We start from the raw sequence: 27,372 nt of genomic DNA, 5'->3' as shown, positions 1-27,372 counted from the left end.
AAAGCACTCAGTTCTGCTGTCTGCTGAGACTCAGTTAAGAAAACAAAGCCCAGAAATGACTCTTAGTTCTGTTCAGCGCCATTCTCTACCTGGTTGCTGGGTTGTTAACGTGGTGCTGTTTATCTCCGGTGACTCACCACATCTTTGGAAGCCATAGATTTAAGTGAAGGAGGGGCCTCTGTTTTCCCTTCTCATCAAGATGTCATCACGAGTACAGGTGTGTGTGGGGGTGCTCTGCGGGTCTGGGGTCAGCTCTCCCCGACCCCCGCCTGTAGCACTTGCAGCACACCTGTATGCAGGTGTGCTGAGCCAGACGTGTGTTGATGGCTTCCAGTCCGGAGGTCAGGGTTGGGTACGTTTTCTAAAAATAAAATTATCCCTGAATTAATTTAATGTTATATAATAATAATTGGCAGTCAGGAAAGGTGGTATCATTCAGGTAATGAATTTATAGAGTGGGCCATGGACCAGCCTGTCAAAGTTGGGGAAAACAGACCTGCAGGGACATAATTGCAAATGGGCTTATAAAATAGGCATTTAAAACATCTACATTTACAATGAAATTGGCTGTAGAGTTTGGTGGTGTCCTCTAAAGTTTCGGTAGGAAAAGCTCTAATGATGAGGATGAGATGGTGGGTTTGGGTTGAAAGGAACAGGGTGGTGACCCCGGTTAATGTAAGACCAGGTTAGTTCCATGCACGCATCCATCCTAAGGTTTTTCTCTGTGTGTTTCTAAAGTTTACTGTAGAAAACGAATTTTAAAATCTTGTTTACCTACCTGCTAGACCGTGTTTCTCCAGTAGCCAGTAGTCATATCCCAGTCGAGCCTGCTGATGATGTCATAGGACTTTACTTTTTATCTATCACCTTTTATTATTACTTTTTATGAATCACCTTACTTTCTTACAACCTTGGTGCTTAAGCACCTGGCTGAATTTTATCTAATTATTAAACCTTTGGGTTCACGTCAGATGCATACAAGCTTTTAATTTTTGTTTCCTGATTTACATATAATGCCAGAAAAATGATACAAGCCAATTGCAAGTGTCTAATGTTTACAATTGTGAAATATTGAAAAGACATCCTAACGATTTATCTGAGGGGGAGAGCGTAAAGTGCTTTTAGAATTGGCCGAGGGCTTACGGATGGAGAAAAGGATCACTGCTCCTTTTAGAGGTGATTAAAAAATCGAGTCTGGAGTCCTTTGCCTGAGATCACAAAGCCGGAGATTATAGAAGAGCAAAAGGAGAGAGCTCGCTGCTGTCTTGGGTTTAACATTGTGACTCAGCCATCTAGAAGCATAACTTCCAGGAGGGGGAGGTGGCGGTGGAGGGATGCTGGTGTCGGGGGATCTCCGGTGGTCCTGGGGATAGGTTCTGCCGCTCTCCTCCTGCTGTGAAGACCACCCGGCCTAGTGAGGAATTGAACGTGTGTGACCGGCATGCCCGGGGCAAGCAAGCCTCTTGGCTGAACTCGAGTTCCCTGAGCAAGGGCAGGCCTCCGTGTGCACTCAGATGCTGACAAGTCAGGGCGTGTTTGGGGAGCTGCTGGGGGTGCAGGGCCGGCAAGGGCTGCACAAGGGGCGTGGTGGGGCGAGGAAGAGTGTGTGTGGGGTCAGGCTCTGAGCTGCGTGTGGTGGCGAGATCCTTGTGGTTGTGGCGGGCATTGGAGGGAGGAGGGGCTGGGGGTGGGCGTGGGGGCAGGCAGGAAACTTAAAAAACCTAGCTGACAAACGTAGATGACTGATGAGTATGGACGATCAGACGGAGAGTATAAAGGAGATTTTAAAATGTTCTGGAGGTTAGCTAAATGGAGGGGTGGGTGGGGGAGATAGAGAGTGAGTGTGTGAGCTCACTCCAGGTGAATGCATAGACTGAGGACAGAAACTTGGTATCAGAGGTTCTATGCATCTGCCAGGGCTGCTGTGGCAAAGTACCACAAGCTGAGGGCTTAAACAACAAAAATGTAGTGTCTCAGTCCTGGTGGCCAGAGGTCCGAGATGCAGGTGTCCGCAGGGCTGGTTCCCTCTGAGGCCATGAGAGAGGACCTGTTCCAGCCTCTCTCCAGCTTCTGGCACTTTGCAGACAATCCTTGTTGTTCCTTGGCTGGTGAATCTCTGCCTTCATCTTCACGAAATTTCCCGTTTTCTGAAGACACCAGCCCTTAGACTAGGGGCCCTTCCTACCCTAGTGTGCTCTCATCTTAACTAGTCACATCTGCCCGGACTTTGTTAGCAGATAAGAGCACGTTCTGAGGTCCTGGGCATTAGGACGTCAGCATATGCGTTTGGGGAGGACACAGTTCTACCCATAACAGACGGAACGGAGGACTTGCATGAATTTGGTGTTGCTTTTTTAGGTTGTGATAATTAGTATCCTGGTGATTTGTTCACCACCAGGACTTGGCTGGGGTTTAATGATTGCTGAGGTTTTCAAAATACCCGCTGGATCACGGAGGATCCTGAGGCCCTCCTGGAGGGCACCCCCTGCAGCTCAGCCCTCATGCCCAAGAAACTCTGCTTTCCTCAGTTTCTCATAAGCACAGGAAAGAGGATGTCCACAAAGTGCTGCCCGGACCGGGGTCCAGGAGCCCCCGCCGAATCATGAAATTACATGAACCACCTTGAAATCCCTGAAACAACTCCAAGCAGAAATGTTTTCCTGGGTTTCAAGAGCTTTAATGGTCCGGACTACATTTGCTCTTCCACAGACCTCGCCTAAAGCACATGGTCTCTCTGGCTGCTTCTCAGTCGCTGTCACCCTGAGTCAGGTTCCCAATCAAATGACAAGTCCTGGATTGGGACAGACACCCTGGGAGCACATAGGAAGGATTTTTAAACTTTTGCACAAATTCCCGTTGCTTTTCCCTTGTTCCTCTAAGTGTGATCAGTTAGAGGTCTAGGAATAAGATGTGAGGGGAAAAGTTTTCCCCAAAATAAGAAAGAATAGATTTCCTTTGCAAACTTTTTTTTTTAGAGTTGAATTCAGTTCCTGTCTCCAAGAAACGGCAGATTTCCCGCATCTCTTTCTTAAAAAGTTTAAAAAAATAGGGAAATAATGTTGACTCTTGCAGCTTCTGCATACTTTTCTATTGTAAGTAGATTTATCACAGGTTTAATGTATCTTTTATAAAAGCGAGTGATAACCCTTGGCGGAAACGTTGAATGACACAAGTAATAAATGCCAGCGGTGCTCCCTGTGGGCTGGGCACCTTCCCGTGGGATGTAGCTGTCCCATCTTACAGCTGGGGACACTGAGATGGAGAGAGGTGAATAAGGAGGGCGAAGTCACACAGCACCAGGGTCTGCACAGAACTGGTCCAGCGTCAGAGGCATGTGGCTGTGTCACACAGGCCAGGGGGGATGGGTGTCCTGTGGTTGCCAGATGTTTCCTAGCTCATTTTATAATCACGACAGCCCAGCTGTGAAGGGGTGCTGTTCCCTTTTTCCCTATGAGGAATCCCTGATTTGGGGTCGTTCAGAGATGCTCCTCTGGCGGCAGGTGGCAGGTGCTTGTCTGGGTCCAGCATGCACGCTGTCTCTGATCCGTTTCCCCATCAGAGGTGTTTCTTCTGACCATCCTCTGGACTCAGTCCTCTTTCTCAGTGATGGTGGTGAGAGGGATCAAAATGAGAGTTTATCTGCTTTAAGGTTGGGAAGTTTTCTTTGGTTTTTAAAGTTTTGTTGTTTAAGCAAGTGTGCTTTCCCTGTTAGACCTGTGCCCACGAAAGAGTGTGGGAGTGGATGTGTGCGTGCGTGTGCTTGCTTAGGAAGATTAGTCCTCCAGCTGGCCAACTCCAGCCTCACGTCGCAGCAGCCCATGTGGAGGACCTTGGGCACTTCTTAGGGGTGAGGTGGAGTGCAGACTCTAGTTTCAGCTTCTCGGGTGCTGCAGTGGCGCAGGCCCCAAACTGTGGGAGGGGTGGTCCCCATCATCAGGGAGGACCACTGTGCCAGAGAACCACATATGGCTCCAGGTGGCAGAGGGCCGACATGCAGCCTCTGGGGCCAGTGGGGAAGCTCCAACAGCGTGGTTCTCCAGCGTCGAGTTATTTGGCATTTAGATGTTGTTTCTGGAAGGCGTCTGTGCCAAGGAGCGCAAAATGAGATCAGAGACTGATGCAATCCTCTCGCCAAAATGAGAATTCAGCATCCCAGTGAGGGTTAACTAGAGTGAACACAGAGCCCAGACTCTCGGAAGGTGGTTTGTCTTTGGAGAGGCCGAGGAACCCAGAAGTGGAAATATTTCCTGCTGTTCAGGAGAAGGCCTGGAGGTCCGATCAGGGATGCTGTGGGGAGGTGCACGCGGCAGTGGCGTACCCTCCAGACCTGGGTGTGTGACAGGCCAAGATATCTAGGGCCAGCCCCTGCCCCCTTCACGTGCCCATCCCTTCCCTCTTTGCTCCCCCCCAGTGTTCCAGCAGGCGTCCCCCTGGCGGTTTCTCGCTAACCCAACATGGTCTCTAACCCCTCTTTGTCAGCCAGCTGCCCCGCTCTGTCTCGACTGTGCCGAGATGCCATCCAGTAGTTTCTGTCTAACCCTGTGTAGTAGTTGCACATCCTCCCCTTACTTGTGAACTGTGAATACGGAAACACCATTCCCATGATGTCCTCTGTTTTCCTTCCAAGAACTGGGTTTCTCTTGAGGAGAATACAGGTTCTCAGCCCTTGAATTTATCAACCTGTAGTAGACCAGCCACCTGCTCAGCACAAAAAAAAATTGGTTTCAGTTTTGCGAACCCAACAAGAGAATGATGATTTCGGCGTTCTCTGTCTCTGAACTCTGTGTATCAAAGTGTTCCCAGTGGGAGAAAATTCCTGAATTTGCGCACAGAGCCCACGTTAAAATTCCACCCTTCTCAGCCACGAGTGATCCTGGCATTGCACGGCAGCCTGTGTCTTCTAACGGGAAGTGAACACGGGTTCTTAAAGACCAATATTGAAATCGGAGTTCAGTTCTTTTAAAATCCAGTGGTTGCTGGAGACAGATCCGAAACCCACCCCCGAATGCTCAGCACTGCCTCCCAGGGCAGCATTCTAGGATGTATTTATCCGCAAGCGAAGCCCACGTCTGTTCGCCCTCCGCCCGCCCTGTCTTTCTTGTGTAACAAGACCGTTTGTGTGTGTGTGGCAGGTGGCAGATTCAAGAAGGAGATTGTCGTGGACGGACAAAGCTATCTGCTGCTGATCAGAGATGAAGGGGGCCCCCCAGAGGCACAGGTGAGTACTACACGCGGGCTGCTAACCAGCTTTAGGCTTGGGTTTCCTTGTTGAGGTTCTGATTAACGGGAGGTTCTAGAAATCAAACAGGTGCACCTCAAGAAGTGGTGACGGAGGAGCCCCGTGAAAATGTTTCTGACGACTGAGGTTTTTCTCATCTCTAAGAAACGAATTCTGTTGTTCCTTCAGGCAGAATCTTAGAGGGAAGTTGGGGCTGTGTGGCTGCTTGTCACTCTGTTTTTAAGAAGGAAGGAAAAGCTGAATCTGACTGATTTGTCAACTCAGTTGAACTGACATCTGGAAATTTCTAGTCTTTTGTTGTTGTTCTTTTTTCCTGTATGTGTTTCATCTCTGGAATAGTGGGCTCCTTTAGAAAGTTGCTGGGTGAACTTTGGAAAGCCAGTCGACAGTGCCACGCTGCTCACTGGGCTTCTTGGCCCAGGTCAGTCTCCACACGTGCAGCATAGCATGGAAAGTTCCTCGAAAGGTGGGCATCCTGGGCAAAAAAAAAAAAAAGCATGAGTCTGGAAAACCTCTTCTTTAGTTTACTTAATCTCCAGTTTATTATTTGACTTACGTAATAATTTACTAGCTAAACACTTTAAAGGAGCCAAGAGTTAGTCAATGACCCATTAATGCAAAGTTAACATTAAAACTTTCCGTGGCATTCTTTCTTGAACTTACATTTTTATGAAAAGTGAGACATAGAATTATCAAGTGATTAAAGGAAGATGTGGAACAGAGGGGTTGTTACAATTCTCCTCCATACGTTGGAAGACTATGGAGCTCTTCCAAAAGATGTCATAGGTTCACCGTGTTGCATGGAACCTAAAATGCCGCTGGTGGTGAGCTATACCAATATTTGAAAGAAAAATGCTGCCAGTTAAATTTGAAACAAAGCAGTCAGAAGGTATGTTCTTATATCAAAGATGTTAACATGTGAGAAAAGTTTTTCTAACATTGATGAAACAGTAGACTTGATGACAATAAGGAAACGTATGGAAGACTTCAAATGCGAAAAAAGTAGGTGGCCAAGCCATGTGAGCTCACGTTCAGTGAATGTCTGTTTATAATTAAGCCGGGCATGGTTTGATATGTGACTGACACCATCGTAGAAGGTTTGCAATGGTGATAAAAGCCAGATAACTCTTTCTCAGTCATCCTTCCACGTGAGACCGTCTGTCCTGCTGTCACAAGGGGCTCTGATCCAGGTTCCCTCAGAGGCGGCTGGTAATTAGGAGAATAAAGTTGTGTGGAAGTCCCTGGGGTCATTTCATATTTTTCTCAGCCTATAAACGTTTTGGAGTGACCAGGGACAATTTCACAATTAAAGAGCAAGCCTTAGTGATATATGAAGAATCTAAGAAAAGCCTTGATGAACCTGCAGAAATGCACATCAGCGCTGCTTTAGTGGCTCTGAGAATTCTGCTTTCCCCGGTGGAAAGCTGTCCAGGGAGGCTGGTGGTGGAGGGGGAGCGCGGAGACACGGAACTTCCCGTATTTACAGTGACGGGTGGGAAGGCTGTCCCGGGCCAGGTTTAATTGCGATAAGACCAGGCTCTGAGAGAACCCCCAGGTGCACATTGGAGAGGGAGCTCCAAGAGTCAATCATGCCATGGCTGTTATTAGGGTTGCCTTTTATTAAAAATTTTTGGGGGTGCTCATATTACAAAACCCATACCAGTGTTCCCCACATCCCCACATGTCAGCAGACGACGTCCTGGTATTTTGTCTCCAGTGGTATTTTTCCTCCGAGAAAGATCTTTTCTCTAATGTCCATAGAAAATGTATCTTTTACGTAACTTCACATGCTTAGAACATGTGAGGTCTTTTGATAAAGTAACATTTTCCTTCCTTTTAGTCACTATAATTAATGAAGGGCTTACTTGAAGCAAAAATAAAATAAGGTCTGTGACAAATAGCGGGACTCTTCCTGTGTGTTTCTCCTTGTGCCTCAGAAGCACACACGCTGTACGACGAATCCAGTAACACTGGGTGAGTACCCGCCCTGTGTGGGTCAGCTCATTTAATCCTCGAGACCCTCCTGGCGGAGGATGCTCAGAGCATTCCCGTTCTCACAGAGGCTGCTGGTGCCCCGAGAGCTTGCCCGAGGTTGGAGGTGGTTTTGCGGCACTAACCAGGTGGTCCGCCCTGTCGATGGCACCACTGCCGGGCCTGCAACAAGGACCCCCAGGCTTTCTCCATCTTGGCCTCTGGCCACGAGAAAGGGTTGACTCAGTTTTCCTGGGCACCTGCCCTTTGTTCAACCCCCCCCCCCCACCTTCCTCAGAAGCCATATCTAGCCTAGAAGCTTACCCTAGCTAAAGAGTTATCCTTTAGAGGATATCCAGATGGAGCCTGTCAAGATTATGGACAGGGTTGTGTACAAAATTGGGCAGAGAGTTCTTGAACATTCAAGAAAAAAATAAAACTCTTCTCAAGTTACCGTTCCTAGGCATGTGTAAGCATGATCTTTTGTTTTCATTATTATAGATCATGTCATGTAGTTTTCCCCAAAGATCGTGGCTTCGTGAATGAAATCACAAGACTTTGTGGCTGCTAGTGTCATCTTAGGGTCATGTAAACACTCTGCCAATTAACGGCTTTTTTTGGGCAGTTGGTGGGGGAAGCCATTGGGGTGGGGTGGTATTTGTGGAGAGCCACCACCTGTCAGGTGCAGGGCAGTCAGAACACACCTGAGAGAATGGGACGGGGTCTGCATTTCCTCTGCACGGAGGGTCAGCTGGTTGTCAGCCTCGGTCTTGGGAGACGAGAACTGGTCTCAGAGGACAAGCACTCATAAGGAGCTCGTGCACGTGGGGAAGCTGACTTCTCCCGCTTCTTGGAAGGGAACGGGACAAGGAGATGCCCTGTGTGGGCCGGTGTCCTTGGGTCTCTAGAGGGCCATCCTGTTTTCTCAGGCCTGTCCCACGGTTCTTGGCTCCTAAGCTCTCTCTTTCACTTAATTTTATATTTATCATTTGAACTTAAGATTTACTTAAGTTTTATTGCGTGAAAATTGCATGTAAAATGAATACGCTTTTCATTTATATGTGAAAGTCTGAACTTAACTCACTCAGAATTTCCCCAAATATGTATACAAGAGCTGATGCCTTGGCTGTAAAAACTTACCTGGGAACTGCAGCTTTTAGAGAAAGCAAACAGGATTTTTTTTTCCCCACTTGGAAATAGAAGGGTAGTTGGTGGCAGACCAACCCAATCGCGACCCTGCTGTTCCAGTCGACTCCAGGCAGCTCCTGAGCCTGAAGGACCCTCCATTCACAGCCTGAGGCTTTACACAATGGTTATGAGTAGTGAATGAGATAATATATGCCTGACAGTAGGATTATTTGCCCAAAAGAGGATTTGATGGAGGTTTAACTGGATGCCGGTAAAACAAGAATAACGTGGCAAGAGGCAGCTTGCTGTGGGGTTTTAATTTTTTCCCCTTATTTTTAATTCATTTTGTTAATTTCACTAACAGTAACAATAAGTCGTCATTTCATCGCAGGGTGCTGTAAGGATTCAGTGGCAGGTGATCTCTACGGTACAAAGACCTCTCATGACAGAGGAGTAGGCACCAGTGTCGGCCCTGGTGGAGGATTTCTGAGTGGGCCGTGGGTGCTCCGGGGTAGAGCCCCATCTCAACCTGAGGGGTCCAGCAAGGCTTCCTGGGGGGCTCTGGAGGGAAGGGTGAAACGGAAAGCTGCAGGGTCAGCCTTGGTGCCCGAGTCCAGATCGGCTCTGGTGTGAGGTGGGGTTTGCCTTCTGTTCACGTAGCTGCAGTCGGCCTAGGCGGGACATGGGTGCGTTCCAGTGGGAAGCATGTAGAGTACCTTCTCTGCAGATGAGATGAGGGTCCCACTGCAGGCGTGTTGTGCTCAGGATGAGGAGGGTGTTGGTGACATCCAAAGTCAGACGTGGGACTCGGCCTGACGGAGGGAGGTGCTGGTGCGCTGTGCCGGCCGCACGTCCTGTGCTCACGAGGATGCTGTGATGCTGTTCAACCCCGTCTCCCCGTGAGCCTTCTCAACTGCTTCCTCTCTCCTCCCTCTTTTCTCCCTAGTTTGCCATGTGGGTGGACGCTGTTATATTTGTCTTCAGCTTGGAGGATGAGATAAGTTTCCAGACCGTTTACCACTACTACAGCAGGATGGCCAACTATCGGAACACGAGCGAGATCCCTCTGGTTCTAGTGGGAACCCAGGGTGAGTGATGTCCGCGTACAGGTGGTGTGTAAAGGATCCCAGAGTTGAGCTGTAAGTGGATTCTTGGTCTGTATTTTCGGCATGCAGGAATTTGTAAATGGCTTAAAGAGGAAATAATTTCCTACTGAAGGCTCACTTTCTATGGTTGAGAATCCATGACACTGAAATTGTCACATTTCCTCATTTGATTCTTTGGAGAAATCGCTTACTCAGAAGCCTCAAAACAAAACATATACGCATCCCCCACAATAAAGCCTATTTTCTGTTCTTTTCTATATTAGGATATCTTAATTCTCTCTGTATTGTAAAACAATTTATAAGCAGTCTGAAAGGTTATTTGAAGTTTTGGTGCACCTTTAAAATAATCCTGATTTCTGATATGTAGCACAGTTTTGTTTTATTCTGCTCTATTTGTTAATGTCCTAGGATCTGCATCTTATTTTTAATCCAGCAGATCCCTCAGAGAGGATAGAATCATCTCATCATACGGGCACATTTCCTCTTTTCTTCTAGGTCACTTAAAACTTGGTCTCTGAGTAAAGTGGCATCATTTGAAGTGTCCTTGTTTTTGATCACAGATTCATCGATACGCAGCTGTCTAGCATGGGGGTCTTAACTAAGAGGCCACACAGAATGTTTTTAAACATCAGAAGAAGGTTAACTTTAAAACGGCTTAGTCAGAAATATGGGTAACTAAAAAATAATCCTGTTAAGAAAAACTGGATTATCCTTTTGTTTTTTATGGTTCCTATACTGTTTTTCGTTTATTCCTTTAGAGTTAGCACCTCTGGTATGCCCTCCCACGTCCTGATGTAAGACTTTTCCAATAGGAAATTAGCTGGGTTGAACAAGAGGAATGGTTAGCTGCAGGCATCATACCAGGTCTGGTAGAGCAGAGGAGCTCAGCCAGGGTCATTGGCAGCTTTGGCAGCAAGACGAGCCCCAACCATGGAGTGGGGATGTGTGCTAGAGAAATAAAGCAACTTGCAGTAAGCTCAAAACGTTTTTCTTGGCGTGCTGGATGTAAAATGCTGGAGTTGGGTTTTCATGGAGAGCATCCCCCATTTTTTTTAGCAAACCTGTAATGGCCAGTGGTCTCATAACAAACCTTCAGAGCGAGAGGGAGATAAGAGAGTAAAAGCAAACAGGAGCTTCTTTATGCCTACAGCGCCCTCTAGTGGTCACCGGGAAACCAGCGCGCGCCCCCAGAAAGCGCTTGGTTCTTGTTTTAATAGACGGAATTGACATAATTGGGTTGCTGTCTTGAAAATTCATAACTAAATGATGTTTTATGGTGGGTAGCCCATCTCAAGCAGACCCTGCATAATGCTACCTTGAAATTGAAACCATTCGGTTCCAGTCAGCTCCTCTTCCTGCACACCTGCCCTGGGTATTTCCGAGCACAGTCAGAGACTGTGAGTGGGCATCTCCTTACCGGCTGCCCGAGTCCACGGGCTTGTGTCTAGGACTCAGAATGCCTTTTCGCTGTGGACTCACTGTGATTCACGGCGGGTAAGTTTTCAGTCTAGGCCAGAAGGTTAAGTTTGATTTTACTCACACACCTGTGGGTCTGGTAGGAGAGCGTGGAGTGGAGTGTCTGGCTGTGTGGCCTTGACTGCTGCCCCCTGGGCTCTGGTGGGGCTCAGACTGAGGAATCCCTGTAAGGCGCTTAGAGCATCTGTGGGCACTAAGTGTCGGGCAAGTGGTTGCTTTTGCTCCTTACGTTTCAGTATACAGCCAGTCTTACTGAGGTCCTGCTTGGGATGCCAGACGCGTGTCTCCCTCTGCTCCAGTCCTTGGAGGTTAGTGCTGCTCTCTTGTGTTTCTGCCCCAACTGAAGGAGGGCCCATCCATGCCTCCCACCGGGATGGTCTGTGTGTCTGGAGGAGGCCTGTGCACGGCTCCATAGAGTTGCTGGGGGGCCCTGACGTGGTCCCTGAGTGGAAGACCCTACCCCCATTTATTCCCACTAATTGGAGAAGTGTTTGTTGACTGAGTGCTGTGTGTCTGATAAGGTCACAGGTGAGGAGCACCTGAACCAGGGAGCACGGATCGAGGAGGACTTGTTGGCTGTCTCCTCCCCTTCACTTGTCAGACACTGTTCATACGTCAATGAGGCCACGCCCCAAACGAACAGGACAGGAGTGCTATCAATTAGGAACCTCATCTGGGGGATGCTCTGGGTCCTTAATGAGACCTCTGATTCCTGGAGCACCCTCCGGGCTCCTGTGGCAAGAAGGTGGCATGAGTCTGGGCTTCTAGAGGGTTCCACTCTCAGGTGCCTGTTAACTGCTTGCAGACTCACTTTTGTGAAGCCTGCGTGTTGTCCTGCTTTTGCACGAACTTCATGGGATGTCAGAGAGACAAAAGGCAGCTCAGGTCTCCAGGGAAGGAATCTGAAATTTCCCTCCCAGCTGGTTGGTGTTGGTGGCCTCCAGGTGGGAGGTGAGGGGATGGGAAAGAAGAAGAAGAAGAATTAAGCTCACTCCGTGAGGCTCCCTGGCGTGTGGTGCAGCCTCGCCCCGGGTGGGAAGGGCGAGTCTGCGAGGTGTCTTCTCTTCCCGGGTTCAGTCAGGGAGCTGCGTGGATGCTCACAAGTGGACGAGACACTTCTGAATGAGGCGATTATGAAATGTTTGTTCAACAGGTTCTGTTTTAAAGGCTTGCAGATTAACTTGATTTGAGGGAGAAGCACGAGCTATAAAAAGATGCAGAGTTACAGGGAGAATGGAAACGAGGCTCGTGTTGCACAGAGATGCAGAGTGAAGGGGAGCAGGTCCTTGTCTGTGACCTGACGGTGCATCTGGGAAGTCGAGACGAGACAGAAGCGGAGTGGGCATCCCACCCAGAAAGGAGGGGCTGAGGAATTGTTGGGCCCAGGTCAGGAGAAATTTTAAGCTGCCTTGACTCTTGGTGGCCTGTAAGTTCCAAATTACACTGGAGCATTGAAAAATAATGGATTTCTAACTTCTTTCTTACTATTTTTTTGAAAGATGTTTATACCTTTAAAAAATGCTTCTTTTCCTTAAGTATTGTGAGATCCAATTCATATTTATTAATCTGTAAGACAAGACAGGACGAGGTTTTCTTTGAAGAAATCCCTCTAACAGGCCATATCAGAATGTTCTGGAACATCTATTGAGGCGGCACAGGTCACTGTCAGTGAAAGGGGTCCTGAGTCACAGAGTTAGTTTCCCTTAGAGTAATTAAGAACCATCAGTTCAAACCTATTCCATAGAGCTAAAAAAAGCAGGGAACCAGGAAAGGAAAAGAGGGAAAAAGTGAATAAATTGTTTTCTCCAGATGCCATTTTTCATACTTCAAAAAATAGCATATCAAATGCACTTCTTGTGCAAAGAAAATTCAAAAGGTTGTCACTATCTTGTATAACTTATGCTGTTTCTTCGACTAGTAGAGAAAATCCTGTTGGTGGATTTTGCTTAAAGAGTATTTTCTGTAGCAAAGGAGCCTTTGGATCCTCTGAGAAAATTTCACTTTAGAAAAAAAGTCACTGAAAAGTGCCTTTTGTCTCACATATGGCACAGTGGCCACTAACATCCTGGCCCTTTGTCTGTTCCTGTGAGCCAGGCACGTGGGGGTGCTCAGTAACTCAGTAGTAACAAAATGGACAGCATGGGGGCATTGTGTACACTGAGCTCAAAAATGCTGAATTTTCTTCCCTTTTTTTTTTTTTTTTTTTTTTGGTGAGGAAGATTAGCCCCGAGCTAACAATTGTGCCAGTCTTGCTCCACTTTATATGTGGGTTGCCACCACAGCATGGCTGACAAGTGGTGTAGGTCCACACCCAGGATCCAAACCTGCAAACCAGGGCCACTGAAGTGGAGCATGCAGAACTTTAACCACTTGGCCACAGGGCAGCCCCTGAATTTTCTTTAGGAGTGTGTTTGCTGGTGCCCAACATCTCTGTTTTGCTGCTCTAATGCTCCCATCTGTGCACAGATCCTGGAGGGTGGGGGTTATCCCCTGCCCTCCCATCTAAGCCATCTCTGCCCTGGAGTGGTTCTGATAAGACCTAAGGTGGCTCGTACACCTGTGCTTGTGGTCTCCAGTGCCTCCCCTCCTCCTCCTGCCCTCGCCCTTTGGTCTCCTTTAGACACACCAAGTACTTGGCTGCTCCCCGTCCCCAGGTAGTGGCTGGTCACACTGCCTCCTGCAGGTGAGGCTTCCCTGAGAAGGACACTGAGTCCACTGACCTCCTACGTCCTTCCCCACCTGACTCGGCTCCTGTCGCCATCCTGCATTCTAGTCCTCGCTCATTTCGTTCTTATTTATTTTCTGCCTCCCTCCCTGGCCGACTAGAATATCCCCTCCGTGGGAGTGCAGACTTGTGTCTGTTCTGTTCGCTGGGTATCCCTGTGCCTAGAACAGGAGCAGACACCTAAGGGGGCTCCGTGGACCTGTTCTGAGTGGGCGAATGGGCACACCTGGAGGAACAATGCTAATACAGTCCTGAGCCACATAACGATGTTTGAGTCAAGGACGGAGCCACATAGACGGTGGTGGTCCCGTAAGATTAGCATGATACAGCCTAGGTGTGTAGCGGGCTCTGCCACCTTGCTTTGTGTAAATACACTCTGTGATGTTTGCACGATGACGAACTCGCCTAACAGTGCGCTTCTCAGAGCAGATCCCCGTCATTAAGTGGCGCACGACTGTGTACTGAATGCATTTAGAGGGGTGCTTTCTGCAGAGAAGGTCCCCTGCAAGTAGTGACTGTGGGGTTTTTTTTTTCTTTTTTAAAATATTTTTCTCTGGAGCCGCATTTAACTCTCACTCCTTCCTTCTGGTCTTCCTGGACGTGCTTTTATTTCACTTTCAGAAGCAGGATCCTCTGAGACAGGCTTCTAATGAATGACTAGTCTCGGGTCTGAGGTTATTATTTTGGGGTCGGGTTCTTAGGAGCATTACGTCCCTGCTGAGTAAGGTGCAGCTTTTGAGCTGTTTGGGGACTTCGGCTGTGGGAGGTGGTCAGAGCTGCTTGTGGTCACCGTGTTGCTACTCTCTGTTCGTCTGCTCCAGATGCCATAAGTTCCACCAACCCACGGGTCATCGACGACGCCAGGGCGCGGAAGCTCTCCAGCGACCTGAAGAGGTGCACATACTACGAGACGTGTGCCACGTACGGGCTGAACGTGGAGAGGGTCTTTCAGGACGGTAAATACTCGCTGCTGCGCAAACAGCATCCCTTTGCCCTATAGCAGGTCACTCGTCCCCACGGACGACGGAAACTCGTCCTTCGATGCGTGGGTGTTACCATGAATCCGAGTGCTACATTCAAGAGTGACTCTCGGTTCTGTGCTGGTTAAAGTGGCGTGTTCAGAAAACACAGTGAGCTTTTATCCTAAAACAGTCCTACAGCGAATGCTGTGTGTCACATCATGTGGCCCTTTTGGGTACAGGTTGAAAAATTTCTCCAGCTATTTATTTATGCACATGAACTATCAAAGTTACACATGGACCACTTTCTTCCTCACTGTAGGGGCTCATTCTTAATTCAAGCCCATCCTTAAAAAACGGTTTAAATATTTCACATTAGGCTTTGAGAAGAATAAACTGAAAAAGAGAGAGAGAGTCAAGTTTGGCCAAAAATAACCACATTTTAGGACTCATGGCTGAGAGTAAGCACACCAGCATTTAGGAGTCGTTTCTCTGTCGTTGCATTTATTAATGATTGTCCATCTCCAGGAGCATCAGACAGGAAGTTCTCCTGGGGGAGCAGAAGGTTCTACGGGGGGATAAGCATTCACATACGTGATTGTCGTGCCAGTGTCGGATTGGGAGAGGGGAGAGGGACAGGTGGAGATGGTGGGAGGGAGGCATGGTCTGTAGCCTGGAGGGGTCAGGAGGGTCCGGGGTGAAGGGACCCTTTCAGCGTTGAAGACTGGAGAAGGATGCTCCTGTTTCCGGTGGGAGTCATGGGAATTAAATCCTAGGCCCCCTCCCCTTCTGGTAAAATCTGGTTTAGACCCACCTTTGCATCCCCCTGCTCTGGTGCCAAGGGGGTTGGGGGCAGAGCAGGGTGGCCATGCCTGGTCTCTTCAGAGACGGCCGACGACGTTATTGGGGCCTTGCTGGGCACCAGCCCTGATGACCATTTGTTGATACTGGTAAACGTATTCATTATAGGATTGCTCTTGGTACTTCCCCACACCGGGCAGTGCATGCTTTTCTTTTAAATGTCCAGATTAGTTCTCAGATGAAATTGTGGGAATTCCACACTTGCCTCATTTTATTAAATGTCAAAGATGGTTCCATTTTCAAGCTTTGCATTTTCTTCCCTTTTCCTTAACAGCCGGGTCCTTTTCTAAGCTTTTCATCTCTTTCCTCTTAGCTGCCTCACAGATAATTATCAGCCTTCTGTTTTTCAGCACATTATCCTATTTAGTTCTTTATACCTCATATTTCTTGCTACCTTTCCCAATGACAATTCCGAAGAAGCTCAGGATTTCACCAAGAAACAGTGCAAAAGCCCTGGGGTCTGCATCCCCTTCTTCCTTCCTCTCACAGTCAGGGGGCCTCCTCGGGTGATACCCACATACTGCTGGGTAGCAAACCCCATTTAAAACCTGTGCGGGGCACGTGCTGGGCCAGTGGTCCTAGCTCCTTGGATGTTCGTGAGACCATGAAGACTTAGGGAAGGGAGCACGTGGAATTCTCCAGGGTTCTAACAGGGCACGGTCACTGTTTGCCGTGGAACAGCTGTGTGAATAACCCTGTGAATGTTCAAGTGAGGGATTTAGATGAAGGGTCCCCAGAATAGGACCCACTGCCTGTTGTAAGTGGCCTTTTTTGGAGCAGAGCCGTGCCGTTTATAGGCCACAGGCAATGCGGGCTGGGCTGCTCGTGGTTGTCACTGCAGAGCGGAGTCACGGGGCCAGAGCCCTCATGGCCTGCAGAGCCTGAAGTGGTCGCCGTCTGCCCGTTTACCTCCCTGAGGCAGATGGTCGGGATTGAGTTGCATGGATGATTTTATTCTGCAATCATCGCTTTCCTTGTGCGTTTATCGTGGTTAGCAAACCTGGACTAGCTATGAGGAAATGAGCTCATAGGTGATAATCCTAAGAATTAATTCCTACTGACGGATGCCAAGATTGTGGTGCTTCCCTGCCCGGCGTCCAGAAGGTGCGAGGCCGTGGACGGGCCTGTGTGCTGGGAGAGCTTCAGTGGCATCATCCGGCTGCAGCTGGCGAGGGGAGAACGGGGGTCTCTCCCAGTGTCATATTTTGAAAGGTTAAACTGGTTCTGTGGCTGTGATAGCTCTCCTGGTACCTCCTCAAACAAGGCTCTGACTGGGGAAGCGCGTTATACTCTTCATGTGAGTTTTCACAGGCTTCAGAGATTTTACTACATTTCATTATTTCTTATTTTAGAAGTAATACATCCCTTTTAAATATTTGGATTGCACAGTCTGGAAAGGAAATTATACCCAGGATCTTATGATTTCTGTGATTTCATTCTTAAACGTTTTTATTTATAATGAAGATAAGCTTTCAAAATAAAGTTGGGTTTACTCTCCCTATTTTAGAGGGTAATTGTATGGTATATATTTTTGTTTGTTAAATTATAAACCCTTTAATTGTTAGTGGTGAAAGCAGGTGCTAACGAGTGGAGACTCTGCTCGGTATTTAGAAATCCTTCACAGTAACAATCCATTTTAATCTTCGTGGAAGAAAAACTTGTTAAGTTTAGAGTTAAAGAAATCGAGGTTCAGAAAAGTTTCGTAACTTGACCAAAGGCACTCCCCCTGGATTGGACCCCTGTCTTGGGACCAGGAGCCTAGAGTGAACCATTTTGTCATGAGAACGGAAGCCATCTGGGGCCTGTCCGCTTACCTGGGGAGGCTGGGCAGTGGGCACGTCCAGCACGCAGGTCCACTGCCACCCACGGCCTCGGTGGATTTGGAGTCCTCTGTTGACTTTTGCTGCTCCTCCGTGCCTCACAGCTTACTCTTGTTTATATACTTTTTATGTCTCTGCGTTGTAGAAAGAGAAAGTAAAGAAAAAGTATCATTTCTAGGTACCATTTAGCTTATCAGTTAAAGAAAAGAGCCCAGGTGTATTAGACTAGCTCTGACTTCCACATGCCCCTCCAAGCTCCTCGTTGGCTGGCTGCCCACCCAACTTTATTTTCTTAAGAGACCATGGACTTGAGGCTTTTCTTCTTCAACTTGTGACTTCTTAGTGTCCTGAAACAGGAGACAGATTGTGGAAATTAATGGAGGAACAGAATGTCTGTTTACTTTTCTCTCGTTGGTGTAGGTGCCGAATGGCTTTTGGAAGGTCATTCAGGAGAGACGTGCTTTCTGGGCATCAGCAGTATCAGGAGGCAGGGAAGGAGGTTGGTTCATTCATTCACTCATTCCTTCATTCAAGCACCAGCCTTCCACACGCCGTGCCCCTGGTTAGGAGTAGAGATGCAGTAGGGAGCCCCTGCCTTGGGAAGTGAAGTCCAGTAGGGAGGATGAACATGGACCAGTCACCCAGAGACGTAAGCTTGCATCTTGCCTAAGGCTGGAGAAGGAGAAGTGGGATGGACCAGGTGGCTTTCTATTGCCCGTTCTGGGCAGTCTGGGATCATTTTCCGCTGCTGAGTTATATGGCTCGGGGAGCAGAACCATCTGGGCTCCCAGACTCACCTTTTGAGAATGAATGCACTGTTTCTCCTTAATCTTGGCAGCTGAATCTGACTTGGGACGTGCCTACCCATCTGCTTGTCCGGATTCCCAGAAGAGCCGGGCAGAGATTTCAGGGGCTCCAAAGGCTGGACGCGGGGAATTGAGGCAACTGTGGGCTACACGGGGCCCGCCCTCTGTATCCCTCAGTCTGTCCGATTCTGTGCAGTTCTGTTTGCTGCTCGCTGTGTCTGGGAGATGAACGACAGGCATTTGCATTTTTAACATTATAATTGTGAGTTCCGTGTTTGGCATTAAATTTTTTTGAAAGTCCCAGGTCATTTGCCTTCTTAGGGCCTGAATATGTGAAGATACAGGATTACAGAAAACTTCAGTTCATTCTCTGCAGACATTGTTTCCCTGGTGCTGTGAGTTTTTTTATAAGAAAGTTTCTTTCAGTCTTTGTAAAGGAACCAACTCGGAGTGGCGGAAGCCCTTGGGTGGGCATGTCTTCCATGGCGTTTGAGTCCAGTTTCTGGGCAGGTCAAGGGCGATAGTGTTGGTGGCGGGATTGTTCAACCTACATGTTCAGAGATAACCTAAAGTAATTATGTCTTGGCGACAAAAATAAATTCTTCCCTGGAAGACCAAGCAGTGCCTAGAGGTAGTGAAAAGTCTTTTGTGCGTAGGTGGCGAAAGGGTTGCTCGGAGTGGTACGTGCGCCATCTTGGGAGCAAGAAAGTGGCCCTGCCCCCAGTCTTGACGATGGAGCATTCGGGCTTTTAAAAAGTTCCCTGCAGTGGGGTTTTTGGAAATTGAGAGTTTTAGTCTCTTCAGACACGTTTGGGTTTCTCACTTACGTGGAGTGTCTGTGTTTGCAGCTTGTTTTGCCTCCAGTGACAGTGGTGTGTGATGGACGTACCGTGAGCAGTATGATGTGCGTCACTGTATAGTTACCTTATCCAACCCGAGAACGAGGGAGAATCGGGTGTGTGTTTGTTTTGGCATCTTATGGAATAGAGCCAATAGACTCCCTAAGTTTGGGGGGTATGTTTTATGATTTTGCTATCTGACTTGTTTGGGATACTTTAAAGATCTCTGATACCCAAAGAAGAGTCGTTTCCCTTCATACAGAATGAAGAGTAGAGCCAGATGGTGGTACCAAAAAATTGTTTTACTTTTCCCTTATGGAAGCTACTCTATGCGCTAGCCCTGTCTCCTTCCCCCTCTGTCTCCTGGAATGAGCTGACAGAGATTTATCTGAATCGTTTTATATGTGAGTTGTTTATTATGCATCCCAACATCAGTTGTTTTGTATGCGGAATTTAATGTTCTTGCACGTATATTCTAAAATTGTAGTCATTTGTTAAATTCCGATTCAAAGCATCCTGTTATACGTATTAAGACATGCTCCCCACTAGAGCTTTAACTTCTTGCCTTCTTCAGCTTATGTTCCTAGGACGGTAGGAAAACCAGCATGCAGAATTTTGCTCTGACAATAATTGTTAGGCCAGGTCCAGAGGCACAGAAAGCAAGATCTAGATAAGCGGACGAATGGTAATCTGTAATTTAACTCTCCTCAAGTCTGCTGCCTTTTGTCACTGTTGTTTGTCAAGGGTAACTGGGTAGTTTAGTGATCTCATACGAAGACCTTTCCTTTTCTGGTAAACCTGCGTTATTTATATTAAAAGAAACAATTCAGTTTTAGGTGCGTGTGGGTAGAAAAGCTGGGCAATAGCATGTAAAGGGTTCTGTGTGCCAGTTGCTGGTGTTGCTACAACCTCATTGCTTCCCAGGGCTTCCCCTAGTTACATGCATCTGTGTATTGTCCTGGTGGATGGGCCTTCGTCTGATGGAGTGGTCCCCCTTCCAGGAAGATCCATGTCAATCTTTCAACACCGTCACGCCAGCTCTTTACATTTGTGTTGCAGTCAGCATTCTGGAAAGCGCTTTCCTAGAAGCTATTACCCTCAGTTTTCACCCCTGCCTGGGGATGGCTCACCGGGGCATGGATAACCCATGCTACGGGCTAAGTCGGGAGAGCTGGCATGACTTGCCCAAGGTTATGCGGTTTGCTCTGCATCCTTTGCTTCCAAAGGTTTAAATCCTGATGCACAAAGAACCCCATTTCACACTAGGCGTCTGCCGCTGCTTGGTCCTAATTACGGGAGCGTCCAGAACAAGAGTAGCTGTGTTAATGAGCCCAGTTTGTGCAACCTAATTGCATGTGTTAGAGCATCATTAAGTGTGAGCATCTTCTGGGACCTTCCTCCCGTGTGCTGCTGCATCTTGTGCTGTTTGGTTTTGCTGACACCACAGTCTTTTGTTTGTGGTGTTAAAGGAGATGTCAGTCAGGCCTATTCTGTTATTTCCTGGAACCAGCTTAATTTTCATTGTTGGAATGGCCAATTTTATTATTTGTTTTTCTCCTTCCTTTATTATGTTAGAGAATAGATAGAAGCTGATTTATTTTGATGCTTATTTTTTTTTTCCCAAAGGAGTGCTTTCCAAAATAAGATTTTCCCACATTTAAAAGCAAGACATATAGGGCCTGGCCCAGTGGCATAGCAGTTAAGTTCGCATGGTCTGCTTCGGTGGCCCCAGATTTGCCAGTTGGGATCCTGGGTGCAGACATACACACTGCTTATCAAGCCATGCTGAGGCAGGTGTCCCACAGCTAAAGTAGAGGAAGATGGGCACAGATGTTAGCTCAGGGCCAGTCTTCCTCAGCAAAATGAGGAGGGTTGGCAGTGGATGTTAGCTCAGGACTAATCTTCCTCAAAAAAACCAAAACGCAAGCCATAAATATGTGTGTACCTTTGGCATTTAGTATATATTAAACAGGTGAACTAATGAGCCATTAGGTGTCTGTTGGTATATGCCTCATTATCATTTGTAATAGTGACTCATATTGCAGTGTAAGGGCTTATGATAGAAGATAGAAGATCTTTTTAGGCTGGATTTACAGCTGGGAGCCACAATCTCTGAGATGTTGGCTTCCTAAAGTCACATCCTTCGGCTGGTGTCAGGTCAGGCCACCATGTCCTTTTTCTACCCTGAGTTTTCACTGTCCAGCGGTGCCCATCCCTGTCACCATGTCCACACTCCCCTGCGCCCCCAGCACGTGCTCCCTGCCCTCTCTGCATTGAAAAGTTGTACGTGCAAAACTTCCGAAGACAGATGGGCCGTTAGCTTGTGTTAAGATGGTGGAAAAAAAGGTCCAGCTGCCTAAATCACACTTTATTAAAGGCATTTAATATTTTAAAACTTTCTAAGGACAAGTATGACATAAAGTGACCTACGTAAGGCTTAAGTAGCACATATGTGGTGATGCTGAAGGAGGGGGAAAAAGAAAAGGAAAACATTCGTCAAGTTCCTCTAAAGGTAATTGGCTGTGTCTTAAAAGGTGGTCTGGATCCTGTTTGACGGCTGTCCTGCTATCCTCATTAACCTCAAGTGCCACTGGCTGTCGCTACCTGGTAGCTTCTGACGTGGTCTAATTTGCACAAAGTGCGTAAATGATTTATAGTGATTATTTTTATAAAAGATGACATTGTCACTACCACTTGTGTATTCATTTTCAATTTCAGTTAATTTCTTAACCGAAGCAGCTTTCTCTGGAGCAGGGTTACTTCACAAACTGAATATCAAAACTCAGCCACCAACTTTGGGTGTAGTAAGCCATGTTTCCAGAGGTTAAAAAAAAAAAAAAAAAAGACAAAAAAAACTTTAAAGTTAATATTTTTAGGAAAACAATTAGTTTGAGTTGAAAAATCCTTACAGTTGGGAAGCTGTCGACGCATGAGTTACAAATGAGCCCAGCATCCAGCCCATAATTGGGACCAAAACTTTCCAACGCTTTCTTTTTTTTTTTTTAAGATTGGCACCTGAGCTAACAACTGTTGCCAATCTTTCTTTTTTTTTTTTCCCCTGCTTTTTTCTTCCCAAATCCCCCCAGTACATAGTTGTATATTCTTAGTTGTGGGTCCTTCTAGCTGTGGCATGTGGGATGCCGCCTCAACGTGGCCTGACGAGTGCCATGTCCGTGCCCAGGATCTGAGCCGGTGAACCCCTGGGCCACTGAAGCAGAGCGTGTGAACGTAACCACTCAGCCACGGGGCCAGCCCCCCAGTGCTTTCAACAAATAGGAGGTGTGTTAAGTTAGGATGGCTCCACCAAACATCTTCAGGACTAATTTGAGGATGCGTTTGAGGTGATGATCCTGGAATAATCCAAGCATTTAAAAATATTATCATTATTTTGTCACAAGTATGAAATCAGCCTCTTTCTTGTTCAGAGTCTCTCTGTCTAGAAGTTGCCCCGTTGAAGAGTTTATTTCTTGTCCATTGAACTGTTCACTGGACTGAGAAGTTGGACTTTTGAAGAGGAATTATCTCCTTAGAATACTTTACTTAAAATCACCTATCCAAAATGGAACTTTTTAGGTAGGGGGGAAATAATCTCAGTGATCAGCGTGGTCCATACTCCACAGGCGGCAGCTGCTGGCCTCAACATCGAGTCAGGAATGAAACTTGATAATTCTTTACCTAGCTTATGGTGTGGGTAGAAGGAGCCTTTACGAATAAAGGCATTTTGATTCTTTCAGAAATAACGTAGGAAGAAGTCCTCTTCAAGTCTTTCTCGAGATTGATGTTATCACAAATGAGAGACAACAAATAATCTTGTATCTCATCATGTTGTGGAATATTGTGTCAATAGAGGCTTGATGTTTTCTGGCAGTTTCTTACCCTAAGTCTGGAATTTTTCGTGCTGTGCTCTTATTAGAAACATTCAGCGGGCACCGATGTTCAGCTATGTTCACAGAGATGTCTGAATTAACTCTCACGCTGCCGACATGAGCTCATTAAACACACTATTAGTAAATGCTCTCTATTTTGATTTTCGTGTTAAGACTCCTGTCTTTTGCTCATAGAATTAGTTTTATCTATGACATAGAAAATGGTTATTTTAATACTTTTCTGCACTGTGGCATCGTAGCTGTGTTTTGCCCCAGGATTCTTCTTAATGACTTTAGCCAGCTTGAATTAGCTTGATGTATCATTAATGCATACAAATGGCTTTTATTTTTGTTCATAATCTGTTCATAATGCCATGGCATTCTGCTCTTTCTAATGTTTTTTAAAATGATTAAATGGTGATGTACTTTTTGACCTATTTAACCCTCCGTGGCATCGCTGATCAAAAGAATGTGAAAACATTAACTAGGAGAGTCAGACACTGCTGCGATCTGTAGCTGATGTTTCCAAGTTATTTTGAAGTCTATTTATTTTATTACATTTTTTTACCCTTAGAGAATATGGACTTAGCCATATTTTGAGTAACCCTCACTCATTGAGGAACTATCTACCGCTTACTAGTTTAGCAGCACCAAATAAGTTCAGTTCATGAAAGAGGAGGAAAAGGAATCCTCCAGGAGGTCGACTTTTTAAGTTGTGAAATTCTTTGGTGCAAGAAAGGGTAGCTTTACCCCATGCATGTTGAGATTTTTGCATGCTACTTGTGGGGTGCGCCTGGCCAGGCATTGGCTCCAAGAGTGCGTGAGGGAGTCCGGCTTGCAGCAGGTGGTGGGCATCCCCCAGGCTGGGCTCTAGAATCTGGTTTAGTTTGTGTATTTAGTGTAGAGCCATTGTGAAGAGGGGGCTGGTACCCTAACAGCCTGTTGATCTTTCCCGGTTTAGGGAAAAGCATGCTGTGAAGAGTGGATTGCAAACGTGTTTCCCTAAAAGAAGAATAGACTGTAAAAACTTAGATGAGTAAGTTGCATTTTGTGAGATTTGCCAAAGAAAAGAGAGAGGTGATTTTTAAAGGATATAAAATAATGGAAATAAAAACCGCCCATAACACCACCACCCAGGTGCTATCATTGTGAGGCCTGGTGTGTGTGTGTGCCTGCCCGTGTATTGGAAAAAATGGGTTATTGGACACTGTAGTTTTTTACAGCCTGCTTTTTCACATAAGTACTTTTTCTATGATATAATTTCTAATTTTTGCATTGCATTCCATTGAGTGAATGTAACAACTCCTTTGGCCCAATCCTCTATTGGACGTGTAGAGGGTTTTTTTCCACCTTTTAATTAATTTGTTTTGGCATCAGTGCTTCGGTGGATGGCTCTTTACCTAACTCTGTGTCTCCATCTGTCACTTTTTTAGGCTACACCTCTAGAATTGAGACTGTGGGTCAGTGACTTGCGTAGCTTTACACTCTTGGTCCTTGTTGTCCACTAGCCCTTTGGGGAGTCTGTACCCATTCACATTTCCTCCAGCAGGTGTCCTTTCTCTGCAACCTGGCCACACTGGATATTTTCATTTTAAAAACTTTTGTCTTTTGTAGGCAGAAAATAATCATAACTTCTAGTTTGTTTCAAATATTATTTTCAATGAATCTGTCCCCTAGTATGAAAATAAGCTCGCTTGCTGTGATCAGTTGTCTGTTAAGAGACAGCAGTCCGTCTCTGGGCAGGAAAAGGTCTGGCATGTTGGTGACATGTGGGGAGCCGATGGTCCTTGCTGCTCTTGCAGATGTGTCCTCTCCAGTGTCTCAGGTGAGCTCTCTGAGGCCGGAGCATCTCAGCTCCCCAGAGGGCATACGGCCCAGAGACTGGTCCCGAGATCCCTGTGCAGCTCCGACCTTCCAGCGAGCAGGGTTGTCAGCAAACTGCCTTATGTCACCTTAGAGAGAAGTACCTGGAACGAAGCACCTTTGAAGAAAGCAAAGAGAACACTTCCATTGCCTTGAGGTTGGCCCTTCCCATTAGCTGATGTCATGTTAGCGCTCTGAAGCGTCCCAGAAGCCCTTTAGACCCACCCCTCATTTCCACGCACAGAAATAGTTCCAGAAAAGGCCTGCCTGCCCCCCGGTCATGGAGCAAGTCCGTGGTGGCTGCCTCTTAAGCACAGCTTTTCTGCCACTCCGTATCATCCTTCTGGCGTGGATCCTGGAACTTTCTCTAGACCAGTATTTCCCAAACGCTCAAAGCACATTTTGGTGAACATAAAAATCTTATTTCATTATTGAATGTTTGAGATGTCAACCTTTGGGAAACCCACACAAGTCACTACTATGAAAATGAAAGAATTCAGATGTGAGCTTGTGGTTTTTCCCATCACGCCCTGAGTTGGCTCTCCAGCACAGGTGTTTCTACCCTGGAAAGTGTGCAAGGTGGAGCACCTTACTGACACATGTGGGGGCTGCCTCATCTTCCAACACTGCAGGCTCCCTTGGGTGCCACCTGCATTCAGTTACAATTGCATGCTGCCTGCAAGGGGCTGGTCCCTTCTATTGGGTGCACCTGGGGCCTATAAGCTTGTATTTAAATATATAATTAATAAACAGCAGTCTGGCCCAAAAGAAAAGAGAACCTAAAAAGTGTCCACTTGGCGGATTGTCTGGCTAGCTGTTGCATTATCAGGCCTGGTGCCAGGAGAAAGCAGAGGGGATGGCAACGCCTGCTTCCTTCCCCGGGGAGATGCTCTACAGCTCTTTCACCTGTACGCGTCTGTGTCTGCAGGGGGCGCTGTGATCCGTCCCAGCCACCTGTACTCCAAGTGCAGCCATAGTTGAAGGAGAATTTTTTTGGTCTGTGATGTTTGGGATTTTAGGAAACTCACTCACATTTAACTTTCTGTGCAAACTGTAAGAAAAAAGGTTGAACACCGATGCAGTCATCTGGACGCAAGGAGATACTCCCAGCCCTGCACCAGGATTTCATTATTAAATGAAATGGCAAGGTGTTTGCTGCATTTAAATTCATTTCTTGCATGACTCACAGACTTGTGGAATTTCAGGTCTGGAAGGACCTGAGACCCTGTCTAGCCCCATGCCTGCTATACAGATGAGCAGGCATGGCGCGCAAAGCCAGTCCATGAGAAAGATTCAGTAGTGGCAAAGCAGGAACTAGAAATTAGGTTCCTATCTCTTGGCTGCACAGCATTACCTTTGTTCTGTAAGTGTTATACTTAAAAACCATGGATTACACTTTAAAACCTGGCAGTGAATGAAAATGCTCCTTTAAGGTATAATTATTTTTAACAAAATGTAAGCCATTTCACCACTGAGGGTTCTCGGATTAAATTCAAGACATAACCAACATATAAATTATTTCCGAAAAGTATTTAATAGAAACTCATTCACACGGACTGTTTTCTTCGTGTAATAGCGCACGTGGGTAACAGGACATCGGATCTGTAACAGGGTCTCTGAGATTCAATGAAAATAGGGCGAAAAGGAAGCGTTTGCTTTCAAGAACTCAATTTTGTAGTTTAGTAAGCTGCCACTAGGGGGCATCAAAGGAGCGCCGAAGGATTGTTCTCACTCATTCTTTTGCTGTCACTATGGAGAAAACAGACATCATAAAACTAACACACTGGTTTAGGAGACCATTTAGACCTATAATAAGATACAGCCCATAAAGCGTGTGAAGTTACTGGATCAGCAGTACACGAATGCAGAACTAAAAAAGTTTCATGCTTTGGAATAGAGAAGAGAATACAGTAAAAAAGATGATGTATTCTGATTAAAGGGACCCAAATCTCTTCTTCCTTTTTGCCTTGCCTGTAACTTTAGAGAAGAATAGAAGAAAAGTTGGCAGAAGATGTGCTTATTTTCTTAGCTTATAATAAACAGATTTGTTATTTAGTCCGTCATTCTCTCTTAACAGAACCCACCACGAGTTCTGTTGGCCTGAGTGACAGCCCAGGCCTCTCACTTTAGGGTCTGCATCCTTGATCCCAAGGCCGGTGGAGCACAGGCTTCTCACAGACACCTGGGCTGAGCAGGGCGGCCGTGCGGGTTTGAGTGGAGCCATTGCCATTGGCCTCCCTGCCCAATTCCTGGCTTTCCCTGGTGGGGTACGCTGTGGACCCTTCTTCATGCAGTCTGGTAGTTAGAGATGAGGAGCCGGATGACAAAACCAGACATTCCTGGGCAGGAGGAAGGGAGCCGATCAGTTTGGGGAAATGTAGATATTCCTTTTGCAGAAGTGAACAGCTTCTTGAAAGCAGGAAGGTACTGAATGGCTTACGAGCACCTCCAGGAGCTGAGGACCCTTCTGGAGAGGTAGCGATTGTTGCTGCTCTGTGAGATCCGCAGTGGGCTCGGGGCTTAGTGGGGAGAACAGTCGACCACATACACAACAGACATGTGCCTGGGTTGACTCTTCTGGTTTCTTTAGGTTTATTTTTTTTTCCCCCTCTTTCAGTTCTTTTCCCCTTAGAGTTGAGGGCTTCTCCTTGCTGTTTTTCGTTTATTTATTTTTTTGCTTTTACCCTTTATTTTCTCCCACTACGTAATTTCC

The 27,372-nt window shown here is 46.8% G+C and overlaps 1 protein-coding gene across 4 annotated transcripts in view; it reads left to right on the top strand.

The window, feature by feature from the left end:
• The window catches only part of AGAP1 (ArfGAP with GTPase domain, ankyrin repeat and PH domain 1), a 559,767-nt gene that overhangs the window by 219,677 nt on the left and 312,718 nt on the right, over window positions 1-27,372 (top strand). For all 4 annotated transcript variants that reach the window (XM_046643545.1, XM_046643543.1, XM_046643544.1 and 1 more), the window contains 3 exons: window positions 5,133-5,218; window positions 9,285-9,426; window positions 14,467-14,601. In XM_046643545.1, the coding sequence (XP_046499501.1) occupies window positions 5,133-5,218; window positions 9,285-9,426; window positions 14,467-14,601 (363 nt within the window). The remainder of the gene's footprint in view (window positions 1-5,132; window positions 5,219-9,284; window positions 9,427-14,466; window positions 14,602-27,372) is intronic.

The sequence above is a fragment of the Equus quagga genome, chromosome 17, assembly GCF_021613505.1.
Source record: "Equus quagga isolate Etosha38 chromosome 17, UCLA_HA_Equagga_1.0, whole genome shotgun sequence".
Classification (NCBI taxonomy): Eukaryota; Metazoa; Chordata; class Mammalia; order Perissodactyla; family Equidae; genus Equus; species Equus quagga.
Note: the sequence above shows the minus strand (reverse complement) of the source record. Positions and strands in the feature narration are given on the sequence as shown.